The sequence below is a fragment of the Herpailurus yagouaroundi genome, unplaced genomic scaffold (genome assembly GCF_014898765.1).
Source record: "Herpailurus yagouaroundi ecotype Mexico unplaced genomic scaffold, PumYag 185, whole genome shotgun sequence".
NCBI lineage: Eukaryota > Metazoa > Chordata > Mammalia > Carnivora > Felidae > Herpailurus > Herpailurus yagouaroundi.
Window position 1 is genome coordinate 274,422 of NW_024412416.1, and position 18,348 is coordinate 292,769.

Below are 18,348 nucleotides of genomic sequence, written 5' to 3' on the forward strand. Positions count from 1 at the left end.
ACATATATATCTACCACATCTTTATCCATTCATCCATCGATGGACACTTGGGCTCTTTCCATACTTTGGCTATTGTCGATAGTCGGGGTGCATGTGTCCCTTCGAAACAGCACACCTGTATCCGGTGGATAAATGCCTAGTAGTGCAGTTGCTGGGTCGTAGGGTAGTTCTATTTTTAGTTATTTGAGGAACCTCCATACTATTTTCCAGAGTGGCTGCACCAGCTTGCGCTCCCACCAACAATGCAAAAGGAATTCTCTTTCTCCGCATCCTCGCCAACATGTGTTGTTGCCTGAGTTGTTCACGTGAGCCATTCTGACAGGTGTGAGGTGGTATCTCAGTGTGGTTTTGATTTGTATTTCCCTGACGATGAGTGATGTGGAGCATTTTTGCATGTGTCGGTTGGCCATCTGGATGTCTTCCTTGGAGAAGTGTCTATTGTTCATGTCTTTTGCCCATTTCTTCACTGGATTATTTGTTTTTTGGGTGTCGGGTTGGTAAGTTCTTTGTAAATTTTGGATACTAACCCTTTATCTGATATGTCGTTTGCAAATATCTTCTCCCATTCTGTGGGTTGCCTTTTAGTTTTGCTGATTGTCTCCTTTGCTGTACAGAAGCTTTTTATTTCGATGAGGGCCCAATACTTCATTTTTGCTTTTGTTTCCCTTGCCTCCGGAGACATGTTGAGTAAGAAGTTGCTGCGGCCAAGGTCAAAGAGGTTTTTGCCTGCTTTCTCCTCGAGGATTTTGATGGTTTCCTGTCTTACATTTAGGTCTTTCATCCATTTTGAGTTTATTTTTGTGTCTGGTGTAAGAAAGTGGTCCAGGGGCGCCTGGGTGGCTCAGTCAGTTAAGTGTCTGACTTCGGCTCAGGTCACGATCTCGCGGTCCGTGGGTTCGAGCCCGCATCAGGCTCTGTGCTGACAAGCTCAGAGCCTGGAGCCTGTTTCAGATTCTGTGTCTCCCTCTTTCTCTGACCCTCCCCTGTTCATGCTCTCTCTCTCTGTCTCAAAAATAAATAAATGTTAAAAAAAATAATAATAATAAAAAAATAAAGTAAAACCCTCAAAAAAAAAAAAAAAAAGTGGTCCAGGTTCACTTTTCTGCCTGTCGCTGTCCAGTTTTCCCAGTGCCATTTGCTGAGGAGAAGGTCTTTATTCCACTGGATATTCTTTCCTGCTTTGTCAAAGATGAGTTGGCCATACGTTTGGGGATCTATTTCTGGGTTCTCTATTCTGTTCCACTGATCTGAGTGTCTGTTTTTGTGCCAAGTTTTATTTCTTAAATTTGGTCAAGTCTTTAATAGGTCCAATTATTCTTTTTTCTTATACAATGCAAGGTTTTTCATTTAATTTTTCTTATGCTTTCCCTGTAGGTCTTTAAAAAAAAACAAAAACAAAAACAAAACATGGCACTACAATAAACAGAGCTGAAAGGGACCAGAAAACGAGGAGCTCGCGCAAGTGCGCTCCCTGTGATCTGCTCTGGCCCTGCACACACCTAGGTGGGCTCACATATGCGCCCAACAGTCCGCCTGTGCCAGGCGCACCAGGGCGGAGGGCGCGGCACCCACAAACTGAGCCTGCCTCTCCTCTTACCGGCATTCTGGTGGGGGAGACAGGCAGACGCGTACAGAAATTAACACGTTTCAGGCGAGGACACGCGCTATGAGGAAAAATAAAGCCGGCTTGAGAAAGTGGATAACCAGACCTACGACAACACCAAGTGCTTTTAGATGCTTACCACGCTCCCAGAAAACGAACTGTATTAAAATTCAGACTTCCCTGAAAGCGAATTTTACTTACGTCAATAGAAACTTCCAAAAGGTAAGAAATCTTGGCTTAGATCCATTATAAAATATCTTTAACACGTAAGACCATATAACTGTATACCCCTTTCATAACATATTTTTATAAATACAGACATTAACCAGATGCAGGCCTCATCAGAATTGATGTTTTCAGAGGGTATCTGACTCTTTTCATGAGGTAGAAAAAAAATTAGATTTGATAAAATGTTGTAAAACTACCGAGTAAAATCCAAGCGGGGTCATAAATAACATTTACTCGTTAAATGTTAAATAATGATAGCTGACACTGAGCACTTTCTGGGTCCCTAAAACCGTTCGAAGACATTTCTATTTAATCCCTTAAGAATACCTTCCTATTTTAGAGGTGAGGAAGCTGAGGCAGAAAGGCTAGATAACATGCCCACAGCCGTCCTGCCGGTAAGTCCCAGAGCTGGTACTCAAACCCGGGGGCTGAGCTGCAGAACACACACCCTGACGGCGACAAGGGGCCTCTCTGCACACACCTGGGAGTACTCAGGTTCTCCTGAGTTCTTCTGGTCATTTCGAAACAACTTCACAGCTTTAAGGTATGTTTCCATCGACTCGAGTTTGGCTTTGTCGAAACCTAAAATGAAGATTAAGAACAACAAAAATACAGTAAGAGAAATCTTTGGAGGTACTGAATTCCAATGATGAGCAAGAAACAGACATTACACGTTACTACTCAGAACAGATTTCTTTACAAACTACCACTTGATGTTGTTCTCAAGAGCAGTAAAAATTTTGCCCTTGGTGAAAACTCTGCTTTATGAAACACACACCAGTCCCCCTTTAAAAGCTACTCAGAGACAAGATGAGAAATACGGAGCCAGTTCTAGAAAACTCACAAAAAAAGTTTGCAGAAGATAAATCGATAACTACACTGAATATAACAAATGATCACCCACCACGAAGGACACTCATTACTTTTCCTAAAAAAAAAAAACACGAATAATCAAAATGAAAAAATAAGTGAATGTTAAGAAAGGGTTCACAGAGCAGTGAGAGAGATCTAACAGGATCTTCCAGAAATCAGAACCATCAGATGGTTAGCAATAAGAGCTCCAGTTAAATATTTGGGCAGTTCTCAGCCAGCATGACTAGAAGTAACTGTGGCCAACTGCATTTCCAACGACTGATGCAACAGCACACACCCAAACTGTGTGCTCACAATGTGCCAATGACAGCCCTCCATCAAGAGGCAGAGATCGGCCCTTGAAACTGAGCCACGGGACTGTCGACCGGCTGGCAAACACTCTCTCCCAGGTCAGCCGCCCTTGGAAAGCCACCATGTAAGTGAGCCCAGGTTACATGGAGAGAACACACATGGAAGCTGTGGCTGACAGTCCCCGCTAAGCACCCGCTGATGGCCAGCATTCAGTGCCAGACATGCGAGCTCGCAGTTGTCAGGACTGCAGGCCTGAGCCGCCAAGTTTTGCGTCTGACACCCTAGACCCCACGGAGCAGAGACAGGCGGCCTCTCCGTCTAAACCACGGACTTGCTGAAACCACGCGGCCACACGTGATTATTGCCGGTTTGAGCCACTAAGCTTTAGGATAATTTCTTACGCAGCAACACATCATTACGACACAACTCATATTAACATGTGGGAAGGAGGCATCTCAACCATTTCACTTTCAAATGTTCTAACAAACCCAGTTTAGAGAAAGCTCTGCATTCAGTAAGAATCGTTCCCTCCAACATTCCAAGTGACCAAGTGTCCATTTTGCCATTTGACTTACGAATTTATAAAATCTTCCCCCCAACTGAAGAATACTAGACCTCACCCCCCAAATACCCTTATGACGAGAGATTAGTTCAGCAATGGCCTCTTGAAAAGGGAAGTGGACCACATAAAAAGGAGAGCCGGGGTCTTAAGAAACATGAGCACATCCTGGTCTTACAGGTATTTCTACATTAAACCTTCAATAGAAGACGGTCAAACGTCTTGCTAATCAAGCTACAAAAAAGATTTGGAGCCTGTAATCCTAGGCTGCTTTTCACAAGATTATGTGCTTAGTCTTCAGACAGGGCACCGGTCCCCAGCCTTTGTGTGGTGGCTCCTCTGTTCCTGTTAAGGGGACAGCTGCACACATGCGCCAGCCTGACTTCCACTAAACTGCAGCCTTTGTCCCTAAGAAGGGTGTGGTAGCCGTCATTCCTGGAACAAGTGAGGTAAGGATCTGCAGTTTGAGTAATTCCTTTAAAATACTGTAGACGGGCCACAGGGGACCAGGTTTTGAGAACACAATACTCTTTCAAGAATGTGAGGCAGTTTATTTGAAAGCCAGTTTCAACATCATAATTTCCTGAATATTCAATAACCTGCACAAGGTAGTTGTTTATTACAAGTTATTTCAGACAAACACACTGGAGACAGTAACACGCTTACCCTACCGATCTGTCATCTTACCTGTATGTTCTAAATGTTTTAATGTCACATTGTCAACAGGGAAAAAGCTGAGGGTAGCACCGTACTCTGGACACATGTTTGCTATTGTAGTCCGATCCACTATAGATAACTGTGAAACTCCACTTCCAAAAAACTCAACAAACTTTCCAGCCACTCCTACTTGCCTGAGGTGCTATGTAAAGGGATACACAGAAACGCACACAAAATTAGTAATGAGAAGATTGGCAAGGATTCTCTGAAAACTGCAAAATCTAATGTTTAACCCCTACCAGTGACAGTGAAGGAAAGAGGTTCTCTGTTGTTCTTACCAAACATCAACTCGTTCTGGGTCTGCAGATATTTTAAGCAAAAAGTCAACAGAAGAGTGGCCCAGTGTCACTGTCAGGCAGGGTCAAAAGGTCTTACAAGCTGAAAATGGCTAAGATCCACACGTGCACGTCCCTGAAACGGAGGTGCACTCTGGACTCAGCGCGGCTGTTAGCTTGGCAGCCCTCTTTCTTTCACAGCAGCACGTAAAACCGTGGTGCTTCTAAGTGCGGATGGCATCTCGCATTTAACGGAACACTAACACACTGATAAAACTGTGTATTTAAATACAAAAATATGGGGGCGCCTGGGTGGCTCAGTCGGTTAAGCGTCCGACTTCGGCTCAGGTCGTGATCTCGTGGTCCGTGAGTTCGAGCCCCGCGTCGGGCTCTGTGCTGACAGCTCAGAGCCTGGGGCCTGTTTCAGATTCTGTGTCTCCCTCTCTCTCTGCCCCTCCCCTGTTCATGCTCTGTCTCTCCCTGTCTCAAAAATAAATAAACGTTAAAAAAATTAAATTAAATTAAATACAAAAATATGTACTGGCTATAAAAATTCTTCAAATTCTAACCTTGGTCCAAATATTTACAGCTTCGTTAATTATTGGTAAGTTTCATTCTGACAGGACGTCACATGTGGCTTCAAACTTCGTTCCTTGTCAAGCCATGTTTGTGAGTTATCACCAAACAGCAGCAGCCTCAGCCTGGACAAGGACAGCGCCCAGGGAGGGAACTGGGGACAACCTTCAACCCGTGAGTGATACTCAGTCCTAACGGTCTAGAGGTGCTGGGGGCCACTGAATCCAGACTCTTTCATAAAAGGCTAAGATGCTTCTTTACGTTGCTGGCTACAGTTGTGAGGATCCGAGCAACACAGGGAAGATACACCAAAGCAACCGCTGTCACCAAGTCAATGAGGCACAACAATATACATGTGGAAAACAATACACGACTCATCCTATAAAAATCACGAATAGAACAGAACCTCAAAACAGAAATAAAGTATTTAATAAATGAAACATACAGGAAAGATTTAATTCTTGTATTAATATACCCAAATTTAAAAACATATAATACTGTTACAAGGAACAAAGCCAGGGGCGCCTGGGTGGCTCAGTCGGTAAAGTATCCAACTTTGGCTTGGGTCATGATCTCATGGTTCGTGGGTTTGAGCCCCGTGTTGGGCTCTGTGCTGACAGCTCAGAGCCTGGAGCCTCTTTCAGATTCTGTGTTTCCCTCTCTCTCTTCCCCTCCCCCACTCATGCTCGGTCTCTCTCAAAAATAAACATTAAATTAAAAAAAAACAAAAAACAAAGCCAGAGGGGTCTAAAAAGTGGCATTTATTTTCAGGATGTCCAGAGGAGAGTGTGGATTTCTCTAAATCCATAATGAGATATTCCTTTTCCTTTAGAAATGATCCTGCAATTCTCAATTTAGCTTCTTGATCTTCTGGGGCCATACACTGAATCAATCATTTCTGCAAGGCGTCATATTTTTCCTAATTAGGGAAGAAGGATCAACACTAAATGCTAAGAAGGAAGCAGGACCATTTTTTTCCTCTGCAGAGAATTTCGAAAGCCTTCAGACCAGCAATCTAACCAGACAAGTGGCTGCTCCAGGATCTGAATTGGAGCTATAGGTGGGATATTTCCCATGTGCATTTATTTAACAGAATGGACTTAATCATTAAAATAGAATTAGTCAAGGGGCATCTGGGTGGCTCAGTCGGTTCAGCGTCCCACCTCGGCTCAGGTCATGATCTCACAGTTCATGGGTTTGAGCCCCTCATCAGACTCTGTGCTGACAGCTCAGCCTGGAGCCTGCTTCAGATTCTGTGTCTCCCTCTCTCTCTGCTCCTCCCCTGCTCGCACTGTCTCACTCTCAAAAATAAGCGTTGAAGAAACAATTTTTTAATAAAATAAAATGTAACTAGTCAAAACCAGAAATCTAGGGGGCACTGCCTGGGTGGCTCAGTTGGTCGAGTGTCCAACTTTAGCTTAGGTCACGATCTCACAGTTCATGAGTTTGAGCCCTGCATGGGGCTCTGTGCTGATAGTTTGGAGCCTGGAGCCTGCTTCTCATTCTGTGTCTCCCTGTCTCTCTGCCTCTCCCCTGTTCACACTTTGTCTCTAAACGTTAAAAAAAAAAAAATTTTTTTTCAAAATCAGAGATTTAGGGTGGACAGTTACAAATTGCTGTTCACTAGGAAACTCTAGAGTACATGTACTAAATGCACGCAGCCAAGATTTTTAAAATTCAGATGAAGTTTTTACAAAATCCTTCTAAAGTGTTTAAACAGCCAAGAGAAAATCTTGACCCTCCCACACTTCTACAGTCCGTATTATCCAGCAGAATAGTTTCTCGAGGGCAAATGATTCATTTAAGTATTAAAAGAGATGCGGGGGGCACCTGGGTGGCTCAGTCGGTTGGGCGTCCTACTGCAGCACAGGTGATGATCTCACAGTTCATGAGTTCAAGCCCTGCACTGGGCTCTCTGATGTCAGCACAGAGCCTACTTGGGAGTCTCCGTATGCCTCTCTCCCTGCCCCTTCCCCGCTCATACACGTGCGCTCTGTCACTCTCTCTCAACCATTAAGAAATAAATAAAATTTTTAAAAGCAGCATTCAAGGAGATGCAATTATTTTCCTAAATACGATTTTCTAATCCAGGGGCAACAAGCGCTTACTGAGGCAACATGGCTGACAGCCCAGGGCCGAGGGCCTGGCCGGCCTGGTAGGGGCCTTACTCCACCTCCCACTGCTCGGCCCAGTGTCCCTTCCGCAAGTCACTGAGCCCAAGGGTATGTCCATTTTCTCAGAATGGAAATGGGGACAGTCCTAGGACCGACGCCACAGGCTTGTAATGAGGAACACGCGAGTCAACGTGTCACGTGAACAATGGTCCAACACTCTAGACAAAGGGAGGGTTCCCGACCGCTGCCGTGATTGTGAGGACAGCTGCGAGGCCACGGCCAGGGAGGCCAGAGCCCTGAGGATGCGGCAGCAACTGCAACCCTGCTCTCGAGGGGCCCCTGTGCTTCACGCCCACTGAGTCACACAGGTGCCACAATTACCTTCGTGATGCCAAGAACAACATCTATGGATGTAACAAAAGGGTTTGACGAGCCAGTTAGCTCACATCCCACCACCTCCGGCAACGTAAGAGAAACGGGCAGGCCAAGCATAACTGCTTCTGTCTCGATGCCTCCGACCCCTGAAGTGACAAAGACAAACGTTAGCGCGGCACAGTTCAACTGTGGTTCTCTCTGGGGCACCGAGGGCTCTGAGTGCTTGAGGAGCTGGTCTGACCACACTCGCTCTTACTGTGCATGTGGACCCAAGTCCTAAGGAATGACTCCACTCACGTGGTTGAAAGAAATTGGTGCTCACCTTCCTATTAAATTCAATAAACCGTCTTTATTACGCTAAGTACCGCGCTAGGCTCAAGGCATAGATATGAACGGAACCCAGAACCGCCAACCTCAAGAGGCTCCGTCCAATGACAAAGACTTCTTGACCCGGCAAGGAGGGCATGCGCCCTGCCAGAGGGACAGCCTGGGCAAAGCCACGAGGCGTCCAGTAAAAGCACAGCCCACGCTGGGCAGTAAACACTCGTGTGCAAGACACGCGTGCACGAACGGCCGGGAGCAGTCACACAGGCCTAGAGCACAGGCCTAGGCCGCATCGCCTTCACAGACAACGTTCCACCACGGCTGCTCCACAACAGCAGTGCCCGGCCGGGCGCCGCACACCGTGTTCATAAACCCTCCCTCACGCCACACTGTCCGCAAAGGCTAACGCTCGTTTTTGTTGCTATGACAGATGAAGAAACAGCCTCGAAGAGGCCACAGAGCCCGCCGACCTGCTACGTATGCTCTTTTGCAGTGTTCCTGAATCATCTCCCCCCACCCCCAAATTAAATATATTTAGTCATCTACTTACCCCACCCCAGAATCCCCAATCCATTCACCATGGTTATATGAGAGTCTGTGCCGACGACGCTGTCCGGGAAGAGGAGGTCTTTTTCTTCGAAAACCACTCTTGACAAATACTCTAAGTTAACTTGATGAGCCATCCCAGTTCCGGGAGGGATTACAGCCACATTCTTAAAAACTCTTGAACTCCACTATATTATGTTTGCATTTTAAAAAATCCAAGCGTTAGTACATCACCTTGTGCTCACAATCAAGATGCAATATTGACACAAAAAATACTTTACCGACGTTCAATATGGTCAAAGTTGATAGCATACACGTAAAAACACATATGTAAATACTAACCCTAAACATATTCATTTTGCAGATTATTAAATCAAAATTAGGTCAAAGAAAAATGATCTAGTAAGTCCAGATAAATGGTAGTTTTCTGTGTCCTAGGAACCACAGTGAATTACAGTCACTTAGTTTTTATCTTGTTTTATACACTGGGGTTTCCAACAAGATCTTATTTGAAGGAGGAAAAGGGATCCACTGCTACAAAGCATTTAAGGACTAATAAAGGCTAAAGGACACAAAAACCGTACTCATCACCATTTTATAAATTTAAATATAAAAATTTCCTCAAATCATGTGTACCTTGAAAAACTGAAGCCTCTCTCGATTTCTGCCAAATTCTACTTCTTGGTTTTTTAACACTGTTTCGGGTCTAAAAGGAAGAAAAGCCAGCATTACACGTATGTATTACACAGAAGACTTACCTTGTTTCTAAGAATTCATTCTCACGAGCACACACACATCTTAAAAACTCCTGGAACAGCAATTTACCAGAGAGACTTCTCAGAATCAGCTGCTTTCTCGCAACACAGAAGTTCTGTTTTAAACACCACACCAGAGAGCTATTCCATCCCACTGTCCCGAACCGTACTGACTCACTGTGTGAGCTGGCTCAACGTATCAAAAAGAACAGAGCAACCTTTGCTGGATTCCCCTCAGCAGGAAGAGGGAGGGCAGTGGTGTGGCCTGCACCCAGCACGTGCACTTCCCTTCCCCCCGCTGGGCCCCGGTGCCAGCACAGCCGGGCGGCGTGGACTAGTGTGGCACAGCGGTGACCACGGTGCGACACCACCTCGCGCCTAAGAAACTTTCAGCAAAAACCTTGTATTCAGCTCACCCAAATTGGAAAGTTCTATCTTATGTAGAAGTATATGGACTATAAACACATCTTACATAAATTATTTAAACTAAGAGATAAAAAACAATCCACCTCCAAACAGTAAACACCGTGCCACTTTTGGAAAGCTATTTTTATCTAACGGACATTTAAAAAATGATCTCTAGGGGCGCCCGGGCGGCTCAGTCGGTTGAGCGTCCGACTTCGGCTCAGGTCATGATCTCGTGGTTTGTGGGCTTGAGCCCCGCGTCGGGCTCTGTGCTGACAGCTCAGAGCCTGGGGCCTGCTTCTGCTTCTGTGTCTCCCTCTCTCTCTGCCCCTAACCTACTCACATTCTGTCTCTGTCTCTCTCAGAAATAAACATTAAAAAAAAAAATTTTTTTTTTAAATGATTTCTAGCAGTGTTAAGGTACTTCGCCTGCCAGCTGGCGATTGTTAACTAGAGTATCAATACGACTTAAATTATACACGTTCTCCAGGGTCCAGAAAATTACAGTTGTTTGTCAACTTAAAAAACAAACAAAAAGAAACAGGGCTCCGGAGTGGCTCAGTCAGTTGGGTGTCCAACTGCGGCTCAGGTCATGATCTCATGGTTCATGGGTTCGAACCCCACGTCGGGCTCTGTGCTGGCAGCTCAGAGCCTGGAGCCTGCTTCGGATTCTGTGTCTCCCTCTCCCTCTGCCCCTCCCCTGCTCACACTCTGTCTCTCTCAAAAACAAACTTTAAAAAAATTTTTTAATAAAAAAATGAGTAAACATTAAAACCAAAAAAACAGGGGCGCGTGGGTGGCGCAGTCGGTTGAGCGTCCGACTTCAGCCAGGTCACGATCTCGCGGTCCGTGAGTTTGAGCCCCACGTCGGGCTCTGGGCTGATGGCTTGGAACCTGGAGCCTGCTTCTGATTCTGTGTCTCCCTCTCTCTCTGCCCCTCCCCCGTTCATGCTCTGTCTCTCTCTGTCCCCCAAAAAATAAATAAACGTTGAAACAAAACAAAACAAAACAAAACAAAACAAAACAAAAAAAAACCCAAAAAAACAGACGGGCGCCTGGTGGCTCAGTCCGTTCAGCGTTCGACTCTTGATCTCGGCTCAGGTCACGGTCTTGCAGTTCATGAGATCGAGCTCTGCGCCGGGCTCTGTGCTGACACTGCGGAGCCTGCTCAGGATTCTCTCTCTCTATGACTCTCCTCTGCCCATGCTCTCTCAAAATAAACATTTTAAATTAATAAAAATAAACAAAAATAAGTAAAATAAAACAAAGGTCATGTTGCTGCATGGTCACTCGAAGCCACAGTGCATGTCTATGTGCTTCTTCTCAGGGCTCAGGGAGCACAGCTCAGTTCCCACAGCGAGCAAGGCTCCAGAGCACCCCCCTCGTTAGCTCAGAGCCGGACTTCGAGTTAGGCGGCAGTTTCAAGGGCCAAGTGTACACTCTCAGCTCTCTGGCTGGGCCTGTGAGAAACACCTCCCTGGGACACCGACGTGCACAGAAGAGCCACTATGTTCATACGGCCAGGGACCACAGTCAGCCCATCCGAATGCTGTATAATCTGGACTCAAAACTGAGGGGAAATGTTACAACAGATTGGATTTTTAATTAAAAACAGACCACCTCAGCACTTTGTACTGTGCCAATTACAAAAAGGCAGTCCAAAAAAAAAATCAATGGTGTTTGAATCAGGAAGTCTTCCTTTTCAGGAAACTGATTTCTGTGTAAGAAGAGATGTTAATCTCAAAAGTCAACCTGTATCTCACCATCAGGACAACTAGGTAGCAGGAACAAGGACTGATTACATAAAACTGTCATAACCTGATGGCAAAGGACCCACAGATCATCCTGAATTCTTAGCAAGGAAGAGGTCACTATTGACTGGAGGCCTCATTAAACATTGAGCGCCAACTTGTACAACTACCAAGAATTTGAAAGATCCAATTTAACGTATCAGTGGTGCTTAGGATAAAGTATGTGTGGATATTATTCTTAGCTATTCTAAATCTTAAATGTGTTAAAATTTTTAAAATTTGAAAAAGTATGTCATTTTTTTTAACTAAACTAAAAAAAAAAAAAAAAAAAAAATTTTTTTTTTTCAAGTAGGCTTCAAGCCCAGTGCGGAGCCCGACGCAGAGCTTGAACTCACGACCCTGAGATCAAGACCTGAGCTGAGATCAAGAGTCAGACACTTAACCAAGTGAGCTACCCAGGTGCCCCATAAATTAAAAAAATTTTGACAGTCTCTTGACAATGGGGTAAAACAACTCTTAAAAGTAAGAGTTCAACTTTGAAAATTTCATAGCATATAAAAACTGAAGTATAGTTTTTTTTAAAAAATTACCTATTAGGAAATTTTATCAACTCCTAAGAACAGAATTCTTTCCTGGGCAGGTCCACTACTTCCCACGGCACCATACGGGCAATTATTTACCTCAGAAGGCTCATTAAGTTTGTAATCTACAACAATCATAATATTCTTAACACCGAGCTCTTTATGCGATTGGAAAAAGCAAGAAGTCTGAAACTATAAACAGGGAATTCACAAAAGAAACATGAACGTATAGTGAGCACACGAATGGTACAAATTCACTAAAATAAGAAATTCAAAGTTTAAGACGAGAGCCCATTCTTCTGCCTACATTACTCACAAAAATTAAATATATTTACAGAAAAACCTTCAGAAAGGTTCTGTTCTTCCTAAGGAGAAGTAGGTACTGGTCTTCAGAGACTACCATTTTAATTAACTTTGCTTCTCTCAGCACAACAGGAAACACACGTATGGAAGTGAGGCTCCCTAACAGGGACAGAAGGGAAGGAGACTGGTGAGATTTCCTTAACTAAAACATAACGTGGCTCGGATCAGTATGTTTAGAAAATCCCATACTCAGGCACTGGTTGCAAATGAAAAGGACATAGGATGGGCGTGTTCTCAATCTGCGAAGAAAATTTTCCTGAGCTCCGGCCTGGTTCTCCAGAATCACAGGATCCTCGGCAGGCGGTCTGGCCTCTGCAGGGAGCCTTCTTAGGCTGCGCTTTGAGTGGCGAGAGCTTTCCTGCTTTCTGCGGCTCACCACCTCCCGGATTTGGAGCATTCTGTATTGCACTAGCATTCCAAAAGAGGAAACAGAATAAAACCATCGGAAAGTGACACAAATGTAGCTTTTCAAAACGCACACAGTTTGGCAATGGTAGGTGGAATTAACTAAATGTTGTTCAATGTTAATACAGCATTTAATTCAGGTTTCAAAAGCAAATCTCAGATTGCAAAAATATAATAATAATAAAACAAAAACAAAAAACTCAAATAGGTCATTTAAGTTTATGGAGAGGACAGCACAACTCCGCATGCCCAATAAAATCATCTCACACGCTTCCGTAATAATCGAGCTTCTAGCAAACACCTAACTAGGTCCTTTTCCCATCTATCGACTCAAGAGCAGCACAGAGCCACAGTGCTAATCTCAAGGGCGAGAGCACTCAGGGGCTGGGACGATCCCGTCTGGCTACCAGGCTCCAGGGGGTGAGAAAGCAAAAGCCAGCACATCGCAACACAATCAGGTCTTCTCCAGTTTGACCTTGGTCACAGGGACCTTTCACGCAGAACATACGTATTTCAGGGGAAGGAAACGGAGTTTTAGCAAGCTCTGTGATTTTAATCACCAATTACCTAAAGACATTCATGGTTCACATCTTTAGATTCTCTCTCGAATCTAAAGATTCTAAGTAGGTTAAAAAACAAAAGAAAATGAAGATGAATTCAGATGGGCACTCCACAAAGCAGGTTCTAGGCTCCAACGTCTCTATCAAAAATGGCAGAATTCTACAAACATGAGTATCATTTGAAATTCAGACTGAGTTAAACAAATGCACCAGTACGTACACTTCACCATCTTTTCCCTTCATACACGAGGGGATACTACCTCGCGCCCCGTACTCAGGCTTCGCTGTCTCTACTCCCCTTCTTCTCACCACACAGCCCCACCGGGCTGGCTGTCTGCACAAGTATCTGCTCTTACCATTTACTGAAGTCAATCTGTAAAGAATGGTCAACTGTGAGATCTGTCGGACGGGCAGGGTGGACTTTCCTAGGGTCGCCTCCAAGAACCTTCACTGCCTCCCTCATAGCAGCAAAGTCCACCATTGCTGGTATTCCACTACAAAGTAAAGAAATGAAAATTATGGCTCACGCTCCTCTTTCATATGCTCAAATAATACACATCTATTCACTTTTACATTTGGAAGTATCCCTTTCTGGTTTGCATTCGTGTTAGATCATGTACTTGTTACCCAAAGTTAGACGTATCCTGTTTAATGAGAATTAAACATTACCTGAGAACTTGAGTGCTTGGGGGCAGACACACCAAAAATAACGAGACATGATTTTTAGAGACGTGAGGCAATTTCAAGAACTGTCTACGGAATTCTCTCCCTGTCTTAAAATTCTGACACCCCGCTCCCTCCCTTCGCCCTGGCCCCATGCCCTTCCTCTCAGTGCCTGTCTACTACTCCAAAGCTCTCCACGAGACATACCTATCTCCGGCTGAACACAACAAGCATTCACCACATGCCTTCAGTGTGCCAGACACCAACGACACAGGCTGGTCAGAGACAGCGCCTCCTCTCAGGAGTCCGCACAACAGTAACACAAGGACTAATACGGCAGCAAACAGAGGGTACAAAGCAGTGGCACACGAACCAGACTTGGGTGGGGGTGAAGGAGATGTTCTTAATTATCTAGCTAACTTCTATACCTCCCTTGAAACTCAGTTGAAGGTTAACTCTTCCAATTACTAATCCCTGGACACCCAGATCAGGCAAAGTCTTTCAAGCCGGGGTCAAACGTTTTCGCTTGAATTCTAAGTGTGACGGAAACCCACTAGTATACAGGGGCATGACGCGACCCTAGTTAACATTTTTAATTAAATCACAACATGCTGTGCAAAGACAACTACCGACTCGGAAGTGTGCAAGCAGGGACACAGGCTAGAGACTGTAACAGCTGTAGTCCAGGTAAGAGAGAATGGGGCCAGGACCAGGATAGTGGTGGAAATGGTAAGAGGACACGTCTGAAAGGTAGAGTCCGTGGAACTTGTGGACAGCGTGGATTACACACAGTGGGAAGAGAGGGGTCAAGGTCAACCCCTGGATCTCTGCCCTACATGCATGGAGGCTACAGGGCATTTCCTATGACAGAAGAGACCTGGAAAGGGACAGGTGTGGCTGCTGGGCAATCAATCTCTGGATGTGCTAAGTCTGACAAGCCACTCACTAGCTAAAGACAAGCAGGCAGTTCAGCAAAAAGAGTTTTTCGACAGAGTGTATAAGAAACAAGTGCCTACTTTTTAATGAATTTATTTAGTTTAGAAAAGACAATTCTTTAAATTTACAGACTGATCTTCAGAATTAAAAACTGCAGAGCCAACCATCACGGAGTTTGAATTTTAAGAAGGAAATGTTCAGAAGGCCTGGATGGCTCAGTCGGTTGAGCGTCCAACTCTTGATTTCAGCTCACGTCCTGATCTCATGGTTCATAGGCTCGAGCCCCACATCAGGCTCTGCACTGTCAGCTCAGAATCTGCTTGGGATTCTCTGTCTCTCGGGGGGCCGGCGGCCCCCCTCCCAGCGCATGCTCTCTCTCTCCCTTTAAATAAATAAATACTTTTTAAATAAATAAAAAGGGAATGCTCTACCACTCACGTAAAATCTTGAAGAAGAACACGGGCTGGGAAAAAGGGCACTTCAACATTGCGTTGTTTGGTTTTCCAGTCTAAGATGTTCATGACATCCTGTTCTTTCATCAGAAAGCCATCACAGTTCCGCACAGCAGCTTCCAACAGGACCCGTATTGAGTAAGGCAGGACATCTGATTCAGGAGAGAAGATCACTATTAACAAGGGAACAGTCTTACGTACGTACTGTAAAAATCACAACAGCAAAAAGTTAAAGACAGGGATGCGCTGTTTTCTCAGTTAAAAAAAACTGAGTAAACACGGAGGAAAACACTGTTCACGTTAATACCAGGCTTTCTGTAAATTCAACTTTCCTATATGTAAGCCAAGGTTCTGAAGAAACTCTTCATACAAGAGTTGCACTGATTTGGGTACACGAGCCAGACAAGTATCTAATATTCAGGGAAGACCAAGAAAAACTGAAAAGCACAGAAAATCAGAATTAAATACAATAATTAAAACATCCCTAAACTGTGTAAAAGTCTTTAACAAATTTTTAAAAATTCCCATTGAGGGGCACCAGGGTGGCTCAGTTGGTGAAGTATCTCTTTTTTTTTTTTTTTTAACGTTTTATTTATTTTTGAGACAGAGAGAGACAGAGCATGAACGGGGGAGGGGCAGAGAGAGAGGGAGACACAGAATCGGAAGCAGGCTCCAGGCTCTGAGCCTGACATGGGGCTCGAACTCATGAATCATGAGATCATGACCTGAGCTGACGTCAGACGTTTAACCAACTGAGTCACCCAGGAACCCTACTGAGAGTATTACCTTTTAAGGTCCTTTTCAAAGGTCAGAGATATAGGTTACACAAATGGTGAAATATTTTAAACAAAAGATCAGCAAAATGTCAATAGGGAGCTGACAAATACATACTGGGTTACTGTTTTCTCCCTACTTTTAGGATTGAGATTTTAACTCCACAAGTTAGAGATAAAGAAGTTGTAAGGGAAGAGACAAGGGCCACACAGCCAGAAACACAAGACTGAGAGCCTGTATCCGCTCTTACTATAGGTCTGACCTGAGGAAGGGACTTGAGCGGATTCGTGTTCTGCCTGACAACAGAACACCAGACACCTAACAGAGATGTGGGCATCAGGCTCACGTGCAGCCCTCAACCCTACAACAAAGAGTAGTTCTGGAGAAATGTTAGTTCTCATCCTACCTCAGTCAGAAACAGAACAAAGTCCCCCAAATCAAGAGGAACTGCAGGGGAGAAAATTTTCTACTAGAACATTTGGAAATAATGAGAAGGGAAACATCACAAAAGCAAATACACAAGATCAGTCTTGGATACGGCTAATTATTCTGGAAAAACAGTATCAGGAATATCTTTTGTTTGAAGATCTTCATAGAAAGCATTTAATCACATTTGTAACAACATATGACAAACTCCAGCGAAGTATCTCCATTTCCTTTGAAACCCACTGAGATAATAACAAAGAGATAAAATTACGAACAGGAACAAAGAGAGAAGCAGAACCGAACAAATTTACGAAGACAGCGCAGGGACGATGGACAGACCCAGAGGAGGGGCAAGGTGAGCACTGGGCCGCAGGCAGCCCGGGCCTTCCCAGGGGCAGCGTGAGGGGCTCAGAGGCAATGGGACAGAGCTTTCCGAGCTCCCGGTGAGGATGGTCTCCGACCTAGAGCTCTCTGCGCAGGCCAGCCCTCAATCAAGTGTGCAGGCGGCAGACGCCGTCCTCCCCAGGGGAACACAAAAGCACACGGTCCGGGACGTGGGTCTGTGGCACAGGCAAGAATGGGGACCCTTCCGGGCCAGGCTGTGGCCGTGCAAGTCACGTGACTTGCGGTCAGTGTCCCGTGGGGCAAAGAGCAAGGCCGGGGGGGGGGGGGGGACGCTGCCAAGAGGAGGGGAAAACTGGGGAGCCTGGGTGGTTCAGTCGGTGAAGTGTCCGACTTCAGCTCAGACCGTGATCTCGCAGCTTGTGGGCTTGAGCCCCACGTCAGGCTCTGTGCCTGTTTCAGATTCTGTGTCTCTCTGTCTCTCTGTCCCTACCCTGCTCATGCTTTCTCTCTCTCTCAAAAATAAAAAAAAAATAAGAAGAAAATTTAAAAAACAAGAGAGAGAGAAGGGGAAAAATTAACTGCCAGACCACCTAAGGGTAGGGTAGAGGGTAGAGTTCTTCTGGAAGTTGTGGAGAGGAATTATTGACAAAGACTCAGAAAACTCAGTGAACAAAACAAGACCATCATTACTTCCAGGAAAAAATACAAAGTCGCAAGAGACGAGACGCAGTCATCACCTGCCTCGTGGCCTGGCCGGAACATTTACAGCCGTGATAACCTAAGTGTGGACTACAGACTTGGCCAAAAATTGTAACTGTAATAACTAAGAAGTACATGGAATATATGGAAAAGAAAAGTGCCCACTTCTTATTTTCCCCAACAGAAAGTTAGTGAAGTCTAAAACTGGAAAATCAAAAACCAGGGGCACCTGGTGGCTCAGTTGGTAGAGTGACTCTTGATCGCACGCTTGGGAGTTTGAGCCCCACGTCGGGTGTAGAAATTACTTAAAAAAAAAAAAAAAACTTTAGGAAAAAAAAGAAAAAGAAAACAGCTATATAAGCAAGGCGATTTAGTAACGCGGAGGAGATCATCGTGAGAAATAACCATGGGAACGAAAGATCTCTGCAGAGCAGAAATGGAGGGCGGCGCAAGGGGCTACTGTTTAGTCATGATCTTAGCGACCTCCAGGTTTTTGATTCATCGTTCATCGTTTGAACGTTAACATTAAATTTAAAAGCAGCTGTCAAATAAGAGTGCTTTAAAAACAAAAGGAGTCACAAACATCAACTGGACAATTGTCACTAACAAGCACTAACTTGCAAATCTGCCTGAATCTGTAGTAAGTACCAGCGGCCGACTGTGAGAAAGACAGGCGCATCCGACCCGTCCCTCCGACAGAAACAACTGCTCATTTCTCTCCGGCCTCACTTCCAGCTGGTCCCCAAGACGGT

The 18,348-nt window shown here is 44.9% G+C and overlaps 1 protein-coding gene across 1 annotated transcript in view; it reads right to left on the reverse strand.

Annotated features, from left to right (window-relative positions):
* Positions 1-18,348, reverse strand: part of IREB2 (iron responsive element binding protein 2) — a 45,207-nt gene that overhangs the window by 16,811 nt on the left and 10,048 nt on the right. Inside the window, exons 3-10 of the mRNA XM_040493424.1 lie at positions 15,339-15,504; positions 13,658-13,795; positions 12,526-12,744; positions 9,118-9,187; positions 8,486-8,669; positions 7,618-7,757; positions 4,242-4,413; positions 2,313-2,413 (exon numbers count right to left, since the gene is read on the reverse strand). Coding sequence (XP_040349358.1) covers positions 2,313-2,413; positions 4,242-4,413; positions 7,618-7,757; positions 8,486-8,669; positions 9,118-9,187; positions 12,526-12,744; positions 13,658-13,795; positions 15,339-15,504 — 1,190 coding nt within the window. The remainder of the gene's footprint in view (positions 1-2,312; positions 2,414-4,241; positions 4,414-7,617; positions 7,758-8,485; positions 8,670-9,117; positions 9,188-12,525; positions 12,745-13,657; positions 13,796-15,338; positions 15,505-18,348) is intronic.